General features: G+C 37.8%; 1 protein-coding gene across 1 annotated transcript in view; it reads left to right on the top strand.

Moving 5' to 3' along the window:
- The first annotated feature begins 4,185 nt into the window (after nt 1-4,185).
- Nucleotides 4,186-15,045, top strand: part of slc6a8 (solute carrier family 6 member 8) — a 49,280-nt gene continuing 38,420 nt past the window's right edge. The window contains exon 1 of the mRNA XM_060882057.1: nt 4,186-5,203. Coding sequence (XP_060738040.1) covers nt 4,912-5,203 — 292 coding nt within the window. The 5' untranslated portion in view covers nt 4,186-4,911. The remainder of the gene's footprint in view (nt 5,204-15,045) is intronic.

The raw sequence follows: 15,045 nt of genomic DNA, 5'->3' as shown, positions 1-15,045 counted from the left end.
TAGCTAACTGATGGGGTATAAGAGTAGAGTGCACTCGTTTAACAAAATAATTAGTCCGTCATTAGTCATTAGTCCGTCTGTCAGAATATGAATGGAAAAATGCTTTCTCCAGCATGTAAACCTTTGAAGATAAGGTTTTGACTAGACAGGTTTATACTAGATGTTTCCTTGGTTAACATTTGTTTTGTGAGCCAATATTTTGGATGTTTGGACTATTGAGCAGTACAATATCACATGGATGCACAAAATCATGAGATACCATTTCAGTTAGACATTTCAGAACTAATCTCAGAGCTCAAACATTACATACAATTTACATTTACTGGCACTTAGAAATAACTTTGAGTATAGCTGGTTTGAGCATTTGTGGCAGCTTCAGCGGTACTATTTGTTGGTTGGTTGGTTATTTGTTTGTTTGGTTTTACAGTTTGTGCTGTTAATTGTCGTGTCTTTTGCTGCCTTAGTGACCAGGTCACTCTTGTAATATATATTTTATCTCAGTGAGGTTTATCCGGCTTTAAATAAAACTTACTTACCTACTTACTTGAAATACAATATAGAATTTGACTTAACTGACTTAATCTTATATTTGTTTTAAAAAAATCTAATATGCAGAAATATTAGTAGAAGTATATACAGAAATATAAACTGAAGTTGCTCATATTCAAAATATATTGACTTATTTTTAATTTTTCTATGCTTTGGTTAAATGGTTTCATAAGCAAAATCGCCTTACTTAAGTAAAGATTTTTCTACCTGAACTAATATTGTGTTAAACTACACTATTTTGTGTTACCCTATGTTTAGCTCGTAGCATGTGTTAATCATTTGCAGTATAACCCACAAATTCAGAAACGGGAATCATTTGACTGAGGCCTTCGTTGTGATTGGCAGCGTGTGTGTGTGTGTGTGTGTGTGTAAGGTGTAAGACTCTCACACAGAGCTAAGATTTCAGTCTCCTGCCAACAATTTCTCTCAGTCATACACTAAACTTCTTCACCTACTCCTGGCCTTGTCCTTTATCACCAAATACCTACATGTTTGGGTTCAGTCTCTCTGCTGGTATCGGATCACATTTGCAGTTTTTCATGGCCCGTACCATACGTACAATTATGTGAGCATACATTTAAAGTACAGTACAGCCAATTATATTTACTTATTAAATTGAGGGTGCGTTTAATTGAGTATCATTTTCATTCCATTAACTCATTGACCATCTGTTATGGTTCTCACCATTACAGACTTAATAAATCACTAGCATGTTTGTGTTTTGATTCTTAGTGTTGCTTCGTTCACTTGCAGTTTCAGATGTGAACACGTCCAACGTTTGTTGACTCGCAGCTTTGATTTTAAAATTCAAGCTTAGATAAGTGGCTTAGGATTCATTTGGTTATAAATGAGGTCAATATAAAAATAGGCAGGGTTGTGTTTGTTTAGTTATAGTTATACCAATGTTTATAAATGTTGTGCATTTTTTTAACACAATGTCCAGTACTGTTTTTTTTTTTTTTTTAAAAAAAAGAACAATATTGAAAGCATTCATGAAATGACAAAGTTAGACAGATTTTTAAATTCTATATACATCTCTACCAATTTTGAGTCTATACCTACCTCAAATGCGAAAAAATCTTACCTAGTATGGGAAAATATATAAATAAAAAGAGTACAGTTGCAGAAGATGCCAGTAAGAAGGTCTTTTTATAGACTACGCACAGTGATGTACTACGTTGGAGTCAGTTATACGGCCCGAGTTGAACATGTACCACTGAATGCTTTGCACATGACCTGTGAGTCAGAGGCACACTGACTGTGGTATAAGATGTTCCACATACCTGGTAATGAAGTTACAGGACACAAAGTGGTAAGACTAAATAGCAGACTACATTAATAGTATGAAGGGTACCAATCCAATTCCTAGCATCTGTATAGGATATCGGAGGAAATAGAAAACGTTTGATTTGATCCCGTAAGATATAGATAAGATTGGAATGGGGTCTTTTTTTGGTGTGAAATTACAAATGTTTATACACAAAAAGACTTGATTGCGATATTTTTTGTATTAGTTTTTATTAAATTTGCAGTCTGAATGATTTTTGTGTTTTGTTTATGTAATTCATGTTACTAGTTATGTATTGTTTTACTATCTTTTATTTTTAGCTGATTAGTTGATACTCAAGGTTTCCTTATCAGTAAACGCTATTATATTTATCCATACATCTATTTTCTATACCGCTTACCTTCTGGTTTTCTGTTTCTTATTGCTGATAAGCAGATTGCATCTTGGCCTTTATACTGTTGTCGTGTACAATACATTGTACATCTCAAAGTATTGTACATTGTGATACCTTCACCCCTGCCCCGTGGAGGTTATTTTGATGTCCCTGGCTGTAGGTTTTTCAGAGCTCTCACAATGTTGTGAAGAGTGTGTGTCCAATTGAGGATTAAGGGTCTTGCTCAGGGGCCCAGAGGTGGCAGCTTGGTGGACCTGAGACTAGGCTACCACATCCCCAGTAACTGCCCTGACCTTGTTCTTCCATGTTCCAAGTTGTTTAACACTGCGCCTCTCACCCTCAGAGCTATTAGCACTGCTAGACTGGTCCCACCATCTCTCAGGGTAAGAGATAGGTATACAACAAAACTTTTTTCAGATAGTGACGGCTATCTTCAAACGACAGTTGAAGACCTACTTCTTCATGAAATACTTGAACTAGCACTTTCTCCTGTTTGTTTTATGTGTGTATTTTAAAAAAAAAAGGTTCATGGTATCTTAAATCTGTAACCTAGTGAACCAGAGTTAATGTATTCAATGATAGAGACTTACAAGTGCTTTTGTACTGTATGTTGCTCTAAGGCCATCTGCCAAATGCTGTAAATGTAAATGTAATCATTCTGCAAAGTGGATATTCAAGTAGAATTAAATAGACAAAAATACAGGCTTCCTGTCTGTGTAGCTAAGGGCAGTTTGCATAAAAAATTTTTTTTACAAAAAATTAGGAAGCATGAAAGAAATCACTGTAAATCTCAAGGTAAAACTCACGAACACTGCCCAATTTCATGAAAGTGAGAAATGTTTCCTCTGCACTGAAACTTAAGGCTGATGCTTGACGCTGAATGGTCAAGATGGTTGTGCTGTATCCAGTACCTCAGATTGAGTGAGCAACTCCACTTGTGCCAGTTGATGTGTGATGGCACTGTGTGACTATTTGGGGATTTCAGGGTCTTAACAGTATCACGTGACACTAAAGCATCCCCTACATTCCTGTTGATGAAATGGTAACTTTGTACACACTTTGATTTGCTCAGATCAGCAGTTTCATCGTCTCATCTGTTGTTCCGGGAAAGCAACAAGACCAAGTCAGTGGGAGAGCTAAGAATAGATTTTCTTAAGAAGAAACAGTTCTGTCTTGTAACGTCTGTGGGCAAGAGAAATGAGTCCCATCAGTTGTCACCCAAAACACAGATTCGACACGATCAGATATTACTCCAGCATCATGATCAGTTACTCCATAGAGAGGCTCCTGTCAGGGCTCATGATAACCACAGGGGGGTGTCAGAATTTATTCCTCCAGGACACGTCAACATTGATCTACCTGGGGTAGATTTCAGATCCCACAGATCCCGCAAACCTAAACATTAGGTTTATAACCCAAAGAACAGTGGGGCAGAATAATCCTCCGGGGTTAGTGGGAAGAGGCAGTCTACCCTCTCTCCCTTGAGTACAATGCTTTTTTCCGTAATAATTTAATTCTTGCGTTAAGTGTTTTTCTCTATTTTTCTATGGGTTATATTTTTAATGTGTTATGTATTTGTTTATTTGTATAGTGTAGTATTCAGGCGCATACTGTGTGCATACATAATGTGTGTGTGCGTGTGCGTGTGTGTGTGTGTGTGTGTGTGTGTGTATGTGTGTGTGTATTATACATTTTGCAATAGTCCCTAAAGGTCTTCATATCCAAAAAACAATAATATTTCCCGCACCCTCAATGCCATAGTGTAAGACGTTTGCGCGCGTGTTTAGAAATTACATCACAGCACCAAAACGCGCCGTGTTTCTGGCCCATTTGGCTTTCCATACTGATGTCTGCGTCCTCACTCGGGGAGAGGAGGGGAGGAGGGCTCGGTGAACGCAGAGTGACGCGCAAACCCACTTAAAGCTGCGAGCGCCTGCGGACACGGCCATAGAGAACCAGAACGAAGCGAGGAGAAGCAGCACCGCCCATAGACATACACTCACTGCACCGTTACACCTGTTATTTCTGTATTCGCGGATAGATCACAGACAAGACGATGGTGTAGGCGAAAGTAGATTTTTGTCTGCGTAAATTGGTGAATGTAATTCCTTTACATTGACCGGTTGGTGAGCGCGCAAGCGGCGCCCGGTTTTTCCGTCCCGACAACCGCCTCCTCTTCGAGAGATACGTGCCGATGCGATTCTTCAGACTCACCTTCAAGTGTTTCGTGGATTGTTTTTGAAGGTGCCCTTTGAAGTCGGTGATAATTTTTTGTTTCATTTTTCGCGCGATCCTCTTCCACATCTTATTTACGGTTATTTCTGCGGACACTTCCCCAAGAAACCAGACTGAAAAAAAAAAAAATATATATATATATATATAAAAACAAAAATATATACATATATATTAAATAATAACAATCTTGACTTGATAAATATAAAAAAACGGACCCTTTATTAAAAGAACAGTCAGAGGACCAGATCCTGTTAACCCTTTAACAGATTTGAACAGAGAAGAAGGACATCTTGGTGTCAATAAAGGAAACTGACACGAACCATACAGATAAAAAGGAACAAAGAGATTTGGGATTATTTGCAATCCCAGAGGCATTGACTAATTATTATTACATTATTTTTTTTTTTTTTTTTTTTTTTTTTTTTGGTGAACTTGTGTGTTTAGGATGGACAAGAGGAAAACGAGCGCACTTGGCTCTAACTGCAGCGTGGTAGATATGGGGACGGAGAGCTGCGTTCTGGAGAACCCGGAGGAGAGGAAAGGCCACTTCATTCCCATCGGGAACCCCCAGGCCGCGACTGGCTCTAGGATCATCGCAAACGGCGAAAAGAAGCCCGTTCAGCCGGAGAGAGAGACATGGTCCCGGCAGATGGACTTCATCATGTCCTGCGTGGGCTTCGCCGTAGGTCTGGGGAACGTGTGGCGCTTCCCTTACCTTTGCTACAAAAATGGTGGAGGTGAGTAAAAAATCAGTTCATTTCACTGAAGCGTAATGTCCAAGCAGTGATTCCAGTCTACGTCACGTCCTGTCAGGGGAATCCTCTTACGTGAGGTTCATTCATGCCTGAAGACAGTTTAGGTAACATGCGGTGTCTGCTCAGTCGTGTCCCTTCAGTGCTTTAAGTACTTCTGTGTATATCCAGCTTAAAATTCATAAAGGCTTGAAGACTTGAGTCAGGGGTGTTAGAGCAAGGGGATATCCAGCTGCCCTTTAGCTTCCACTTCATGTTCCAGCTGTCACTTAATCTGCTCTGGAAAACAGGTGTAGAGCTATAGATTATGCAGGAAACACAGTTGTGTAAAATGAAGATGCTGGTTGTAGTGTGTAGAGCAAGCCTTTGTTTATTCACATTCATGTTAGTCGAATTAAATAGCTTATAGCATTCATCTAAAAAGTAATTAGTCCAATTATAGTTATTTATGTCTGTACTTTTACTTTTGAGAGTCACAAACAGCTGGAACCAAATTCCTTTTGTGTGTCAACACACTTGGCCAATAAACCTGAATCTGATCAGTCGTTTTTAATGTTCTTAACAATAAGGCGCCAGGAGGAACCAAAAATGGAAATTTGCAGTGATGCCATAGAAGAACCATTTTTGGTTCCCCAAAGGACACTTCTTTTAAATGGTCCTTAAAAGAACCTATTTTTTCTAAGTGCCATAAACAATATTTTTTATAGTCAAAAGAACCTTTTCTACTGCAAATAACTTTTTATTCAATGGAAATGCTCCGTTGGTGATAAAGTCTCTTTATAGAACCACAAACCTGACAAAGAACCATTTAAGAACCTTTATATGTCACAGAAAAAGGTCCGATATATAAATGTTTCCAGGTAAAAGATAAATATATTAAACGTACAAAAGTGTTCCATAGCATCAATGTACCTGCATTTAGTACCCTTTATTTTTTTTAGCCATAGCCCTGTTCAGGGATAGAATTTTGCCATAGCACTAGATTTCAGACCCTCGGAATAAAGGCTTTCTTTAAAGTAGTGTTAAAGCATATTTAAAAGATCTTAGTTTCTAAAATTAATGATACTTTAACTTCTACTGAATGTTTACATACAATAGACTTAAATGGATAAATCGTTAAGGTTATTAGATTTAATTATTCGGCCATGACACAACACAAATCATTAATTTCAACAACAGTAACAAACATCTCACTTTTCAATGTGAATCACAGCCCCGCTGATTAGTTCAAGGCGTTAATGGCTAATCTGTAATTACATCAACAAAAAAAAGCCAAATTACATCAAGGCTGCTGATCTGTTTAAGGAGTTAACGACTAATCAATAAAGCCTCCAGGGTTTCACATTATATATGGAATGTTATAAAAAGTCATATTTGCACATATCAGCAGCGTTAATCCTGTTATTCATGTAAGTGTGTTAGCTCATAAGCAGTATCAACATTGATGAACAATGAAGGACATTACAGAAGATAAAGGTTTGTATGTTTGTCACAGGGGTTTTAAAAGCACATCCGAAGACAATTTATCTAAACCTGAACCTGACTTAATATAGAAAGTTTCAAACAAATGTCAATTTTAGTTGATTTTTTTTTTTTTTTCATTTTTAAAAATTTATGTAATGTCAAGTTTATATTAATGTGCTCGTTGTTTTTTTTTTTTTTTTATTTTTCTAAAGTAACTCATTTACACAGAGTTGTATGTTGGACACGCAACATTATCTATAGCTAATGATATATGAATAAAAAAACGCATGTTGTTATTTAACAAATGACAGCATACTGTATAATCTTTGATGCAGTGAAACTGTCTGTAAGCCGATGTTTTGAGATATTAATCGAAGGAGTCTTAAGTATCTGGGTTTTATAACAGTACGTTTCTCCTTGAGGAAAATCTTCAGGATGGGTGAGTTTACACTTTTGCAGCTTCTCATAAACTTCACAAGCTGTGTTTCTGTACTTGCATAACTATAAATGTGCGTCATTTATCATTCATTGAATGAATAATCACCTATATAAATGATTTCACATCGGATCCTTTTACTTTACAGCATGCCCTGTTGTGTTTTACCATTGCAACCCGATTGTTAATCTATGAGACATTCTTATGAGAAATAGCCTGAAGCAAAAGCTACAGAATGAAGCAAATGTTTGGTTACACACCTCTATCATAAACAACTTCTTACATTATTGCGAAATCTGCAAAAACTTCATAACCAATAGAACCTACACGAGCCAATGCATCTATATATGTAGTCCAGATTAGCAGAGATTTATTCAGTGATAAAACGGATGATATTTGTTTTGATATTGGTAATCTTTTCGAGATTTAAAAAGCCATTTATGAAGGGCATTTTCTATAACATCAGGTATACAGTCCCCTTAAAAGGTATTGGAACATAATTGGTTGTTTTGATTGGTCAGATTAGTCAGTTCTGTTGTTTAAGGTTTGTTTAAGGGTTTGAGAAGGAAAAATTTAAGTGAATGGAAAATGATAGATCAGAATTTTAGTTACATTATTTGCAAAACAATACTTTTACAATTTCCAATATTTGCATGCTGATGAGCAAAATTACATGAACAGATAGTTTTAATGTGAACGAAAGTAAATAACAAACATTATTATACTCGGTTGCATATCCATCGCTTGTAATAACTGCACAATCCGGCATCCACTTTCTTATCACATTTCAACTGTTCCGTTCTTCTTTTGTGATGCTTTTTCATGCTTCTACCACAGCTTTAAAGATGAAACTCTGATCGATTGTCTCATATTCGTCTTTTGATCTTAAACACAACTGACCTTGGTGTATAGCAAAAACAATTGGCCTTGTCGTTTCAATACATTCAGACGGGACTCTACGTTAGACAATGTGGTTTAAACTTAAATATAAACCAGACATGTTTCAGTGCATTGTTTATTGAGTGATTAGAGTTACAATTTTTCCCCCTCAGCATGGAATTAGATTATAATCCAGTCCTGGAGCATTACAAAATTGAACCGTTTCATTTGATTGAATTTATTAGCAAATTTGTTGGGTTTAAATAGGGAATTTCATGTACCAGAAAGGCGAACTCTTTGTATCTCTGAGTCGCAGTCACTGCTATTTCATCCTTTTAAAGGTAACAAAGGTTTAAACGTGCATTAATGTGTGTCACGGCATAAGTTAATCTGAAAAAAAGTATCCTCTTATTCTACTCTTCTCTATCATACCTTCAAGCACATCAGGAACTGAACTTCAGGAAATACTTGTTAATTTGCTGTTGAGTTAAATCAGCCATGTAAACAAGGAACAGAGTAAAACGTACACTACAGATGACCAGGATTTGGAATAGAGCTGAACTAGAAGCCATGTGGTCAATGCGCTGGGCATTGGCTGATTTACCTACACCACATTATTAGCCTGGGATATGATTTTCCTACTCACGTAAGAATGGTTTGGTTTTTTTTATTAGTTTGACTACCAAATTCATTCTAAGTAAAAGGAGTTCAAAGTCCATTATTAAAAGCTTGGCTCCAGTAACGTGACTGACAATAGTCCAATTATTGTTTTCCTGTATTTAATTTGTAACTTTTAGTTACTCTAACTACTTGTTGTTTTGCTTACTGATTTGATTACTATTTTACATAGACCTTGAAAAATGATATCTTGGCCCCATAGACATTTTTATCCTAAATGTCATAGGATCCTGCTCTGGCCTACTTATTAGATCTCTGTATACTTGGTTGGCGATATCCCATGGTGACTGAAAGGTCAAGGCACCAAATGTTGTCCTAGTACTCAGGTTTCCATTCCTTTTAGCATGGAATGGGACGATTTGCTTTCGTTGCCTTCGGGCGCTTTGGATAGATGTGAAGTGATCTGGCTTGGTTTGCCCCCTACAGCGGGCACAAAGGGCACAGAGAGCAAGCTGGTGGGAAAATAGCATGGAGCGCATCAATTCCCCCAAAACAATCAGTGATTCAACAGGGACCTGCCAGATAGAGAAAAGAGAGATGCTTGATAACGTGTACTGAGAATTGTCTAATTTCACTGAAATGTCTCTCCACAAATACTTGCTTTACCCCCAAGGAGGAGTGCTAAGGTTACCGTCATGTGTTTGTCCTTTGACGTACTGTACTCTCCGGACAGAATTTTTAACATGTCCTTCCATCCCAAATGAAGTCTCCCAGGTAGCCTGTTAGTTTAAATAAGACAGCTCTCACACACTACTCTCATTTAGACTGATGAAACTTGTACAGTTTACTTTGTTTGCCAGTAGGGTTCAAGAGCATTACAAGATCGGCCAACAGTTTCGTTTGGTTTTCGAACACTTTTGACAAGATAGCTGTACATCGTTTGTTGCTACTAAAAATGCTTATGGAAAAATCTTAAGTGATTTCTATCACTACTTTAATTCCAGTATTTATTAATGCATCTAGAAAACAAGAACAAGTATGAACTGTTCATGAGTGCCCTTCTCCCCAATTTCTACAACATTCTCAGGTCTGAATTAGATGGACAGTATTACTTGGGCACTCATTGTGTTTTCTGGAGTGTTCAGCAATAGGCTTTCAGATATGACTTATCATAAATAATTTAGGCATTTATTTGAGTTCCATATAAGTATTAGACAAATGCTTGGTTGTGAGTTTGAATCCCAGACCCACTAACCTGCCCCCTGCTGGGCCCTTGAGCAAGGCCCTTAACTGTTAATTGCTCAGATGTATAAATGTACAGTATGTAAGGTGTAGATAAGGGTGTCTGCCAAATGCATGATGGCTAATGTTAATATACAGACTGGTGACAAGACTGTTTGTGGTGTCCCCTTGCTACAAATCAATCCAGAAATCTTTTGACTCATCACATCATGAATCATTTCTACACTGCAGCATGGTCTCTTTCAGGATGATCCTAACCCATGCTCAGGCTCACTAAGGCTATGTCTGCATTTTTCTTCTCTTTGTTTTGTCCTTCCGTACACTCCGAGACGGCGTTTTTCAGGATTAGTGTAGACGTAGCCTAAGTAGTCTAAGTTAACTAAGTTAAGTTTTTAAAATGACGTCAATCCTATCCTATGGCTTTCGCACTCAGCAGATCTCACCGCAATTAACACCATAACACCAACTGAGTGAACATCTTTGGGAAAAGCAGTGTTTGTCTCTCAAGAAACTTCAGAGCTCCAAAAACTTCACCGAATCAGTGCTGAGGATGATTGAAGTCATTCTGGTGATTAGTGGTGGACTGAAACCTTGCTTTATGTTAGACGTTGCTTTAATTTGTCACTCGTATGTGTATATTTAGCAACATTCACCAAAAAAGAGTGGGTGAATTAACCAAGTAAGAACACAGTAAGCATGTTGTGTTGAAAAGTAGATAAGGATTTATCTAGGCTTCAGTGCAAGACCCAGATCTGACTTTGCAACTTCTCTCAAATCCATTATTCTTTCCTTAGTTCTTCTGTAACTGCACCATCCTGTTCAGGGTCACAGGATCTGGGATGAATCTCAGCAACATATGGCACAAAGTAAAGAATTCACCCCAGAAAGGATGTAGTAATATTTACACTTATTTTTCTTCTGAGATAGATCAGTTTTCCAGTCACACATTTGCTAATTTCTGTGTCCTCACATGTTTTTCTTTGGGTTGAATTGAATTCTTCTGCTCCTCAGAGATCCGCCGTTGCCGCCTGTAGCCATAAGCTGTTCTCTGTATTTCTGAATTGAACTCAGCTCTATGAACTGAGGATATTAAGGGGATTAATAACAGCTAATTCTCCTTAATGGATCCATCATAGTTTTAAACAATGGGATGTAAAAGTCAGATTTGAATCGTCATGTCTGCTTCATGTCTCTCTCACGCTCGGATGTGTTTCGATCCCGTGTCAGAGTCCTTTTCCGTGTGCATGTCTAGTTCTTGTGGCTACGGCCTGTTGGAAAAGTTGATTTGCAAATCTTTGGGTGTCTGTATACATCATCTCGGAATTTGTTTGTTAATAGTTTGTGAAGTATTAAAGAGGTTTTGACCTGGGTCAAGTACACACTTTAAAAGGTTACAGTCTTTAATATTTAAGGAAATGTAGAAAAGTTGAACACCACTCTGAAAAGGGGTTCAATCTGGGACTCATTTATGTTTCTCTGAATACTTCAACAAAATACACAAAGCCCTTAAAGGGATTTACACTAAATATAGAAAGTTTTGGGGCTCTTGGTTTGGTTGTACAATAGTTGGGACCTTTGGCTTCATCCCTTTAAAGAAATCTGTTAAAGTCAAAAAAAGACCCTTTTTAAAAAGTGTTCAGTTTTTTTTGCAATACCTTGAAATAAAGGTTTCTTTGGTTTTGTCTGATCTGCATGACCTTATGACATCTGAAAATATTCTAGATTAGACACTAGATCAGAGAGTTACCCAATCAGACAGGGCTCTGATTTGGATAGTTTTAGAGATCTACACTTTTAAGAAAAATATTTTTCCACTTTAAAATCTATAATGTTCTGAATATTATATGTTCCCTTTAGCAACAAATAAAACCTAGGGGTCAGTACATTGTCCTGCCCTCTGTAGGCGATCAAGCAACCTCAAGTGGATGTCAGGCCATATTTTATAGGCGATGTTGTTCTTCAGTATGTACTGAAATCTAATATGTACGTTCAATTAATAAGAAGTGATTTAGGGTCAGACAAGTGCCTGTAAATGCTGCTTACTTCATCGCAAAGACATTAGAGTGCCATGGTCTTATCATTACATTAAAAAGCAGACTTTATACTCAATTCCGCTTTATTCCGCTTTAAGTTTTGTTGCCCATCAGCCCACCCATTTTCTGCACTTATATAACAATCCCATAAATTTCCCAGCCTCTCTGTTGAAAGTTCCATCTCACTGTGTGGTCAGCTGTGAAATGCAGTCAGCTTCACCCTACACTTTAGCCTTGAGGAAGACCGTTCGCTCTTCATCATGGACATCAGTAAATTTACAATCTCTGCAGAGAAAACCATCCGAGTGTCCCTAGATTAGACGCATTTTGTTCAATACACACATACAGGGCTGTGTTTGTGGCCATTCGCAGCCTTACAGTCCACGACTCACTCTGTGCACCTCGGAGCACGTTTCTCTCATTAATACCACAGATTCAGGAACAGTGATTTTTGATTAGCACACATGATAACAGATTATGTTAATTATTACCCTCCAGCACGCCACTGTTGCTATAGTAACAATTCATTTACAGGAACCCGAATATGATAAGCGGATTAAAAAAAAAGTATAATAGGAAATATACTGCATAATTGATGTGAAGTGATTTTTCTGTGAAGTGAGGTGATTGATTATATATATACATTTTGGAAGGAGTTTCCAGTGTCAGCTCTGTGTAAGATGTAAAGATTAAATTTTCTGGTAATGTTTTCTTCTTCTTCTTTTTCTTCTAACGATGGAGGCCTTTCTGGTTTTTTTTTCGATAATGTCTCCTTTATCTCATTAACTTGAAGGCGAAAAAGCAAAGGAACAAACTTTTATAACTGCTATCTGACTTTATAACAGGAAGTATTTTATAAGTATGTTATTTAATTCTTCATTTATGTAAAGCCTGATATCGTCCTTCATGATATTAATATAAAGAGCTGATCTGCAATTATTAGTAATAGCCATGAACTCAACAGGTAAACATTATGTAATATAATATAATGCTCAGCGATAAGATGTGAAAATATATTAGGGAAAAGATATCCCAAACAACACTCGAGTCACCTACCTACGTATTACATTGGTCACAAGAGAGCTAATCAGTAAATTATTTACATTGCTAGTCTAAAAATAACTAATATTATCTATATGAATTGTTGAAAAGTTAGTTGTGTTTTTCAAAGCAAATCAAAACAAAAAATTAATATTTACATACCTGATTTTAATTATTTTAGTGGTTAGGATACAAAAAATGGCATCTTAAACAGCAATTTAAAATATTTGAAATCTAAAAACAATTATTCATTCATTTTCTACCACTTATCCGAACTACCTCGGGTCACGGGGAGCCTGTGCCTATCTCAGGTGTCATTGGGCATCAAGGCAGGATACACCCTGGACGGAGTGCCAACCCATCGCGGGCACACACACACTCTCATTCACTCGCGCAATCACACACTACGGACAATTTTCCAGAGATGCCAATCAACCTACCATGCATGTCTTTGGACCGGGGGAGGAAACCGGAGTACCCGGAGGAAACCCCTGAGGCACGGGGAGAACATGCAAACTCCACACACACAAGGCGGAGGCGGGAATCGAACCCCCATCCCTGGAGGTGTGAGGCGAACGTGCTAACCACTAAGCCACAGTGCCCCCCCCCAAAAAAAGATTATTATTCAACATATTTGACATTTAATTGTTTAATTTTTGACTTTTACTGGCAGATTATTTTGATCCTTATAAGCAATGTTTGAAAGAGGCAAAATAATTATGTTGGCTTTGTAGAAGCCAACATTCTGTTTTCCTATTTAAGCTTAGACAAAAATTTATCAAGAGTAACTCCTCCTAGGGCTTTCGAGCCACATGCACCAAATTCGGATATGTTGTAGACCCTGGTCTGAAGTTTGTTGCTGTTACTTTTCTAAGAGATCCGAGTTCCAGTACTTCCAGTACTGGGTCTCAAATTGGCCCATGGTTTTTTCCCATAGACTCCCATTATAAACTTTGGATGTTTATAACTAGGCAAGCTTTCGAACTATCTACACCAAACTCGGCCAGCTCCTTTAGGGTGATACTCTGAACAAAGTTTTAAATCGGTGTACCGACTGGCCTTTTGCTTGTCCCGCAGCCCCGCCCCCAAAATATGCAAAATCAAAAAACTTTTTACAACATTGACATGTCAAATATCAAAACACTCAGCCCAATGTGGGGAACTTCCTCAAGAGTATTCGGATAACCTCACAGGCTTGTCTCCAGTTGCCTTCAAATGTTTTGGCACCCTAGCTTTCTGTCCACTTGCCTCCAAACGTAACACTGATCCTTATGTCCACTCGCCTCCAAAAAACACCGGCCTTTGCGAATACTTGCTTTGTCAAAGCCGACATCAAAGTTTGTCGCGACGAACTTTACAAATCTAGTTCTGTCTAAAATTTTACAGGTTGAATAAATCTCACCAGCACCACAACAACTGCCAACTGCTGGGCCCTTGAGCGATGCCCTTAACTGCTCAGTTGTATAAATGTAGAAACATTTGCCAAGTATCTGAAATCCACATTACCCTGTCAAACGTGTTTTCAGTTCGCATGCTGCACTACAGCAAGCATGAACAAAAAATATGGGTTTCTTAAAATAAACTCAAGGTATTAACTGTTCCTGATGCATTTAATGATAAAGTACAGTATTTACAACACAAGAGATATTGTGGATGATTGTGGATGGCTATATCTTGTATAGATACACTGCACACTGACGTGAACTCTAGCACTTGAATGCCATCAGTTAGAATAGCATCTGTTAATCTTTTAATCCCTTTTGTGAATATAGTTCAACATGGGATGATTTAGGGACCAGGAGAAGCAGAGATGAACTTTGAACTTTGGTAAAAGCCTTTTTTGAGCGCACGTCTCCAATAAAAAATTATATATATTTCTGTAGTGCATCCAGACTTGACAGACTTGAAGCCTTTAGTTGTCACATATACAGTACAGTACAATGAAATACTTTCTTTACACATCCCAACTTTGGAGGTTGGGGTCAGAACACAGGGTCAGATATGATACAGTGCCCCTGGAGCAGTGAGTGTTAATGGCCTTGCTCAAGGGCCCAACATTGGCAGCTTGGCAGTGCTGGAGCTTGAATCCTGACCTTATAACCAACAACGCAGAG

Source organism: Tachysurus vachellii, chromosome 11, assembly GCF_030014155.1.
Source record: "Tachysurus vachellii isolate PV-2020 chromosome 11, HZAU_Pvac_v1, whole genome shotgun sequence".
Lineage (NCBI taxonomy): Eukaryota > Metazoa > Chordata > Actinopteri > Siluriformes > Bagridae > Tachysurus > Tachysurus vachellii.
Note: the sequence above shows the minus strand (reverse complement) of the source record. Positions and strands in the feature narration are given on the sequence as shown.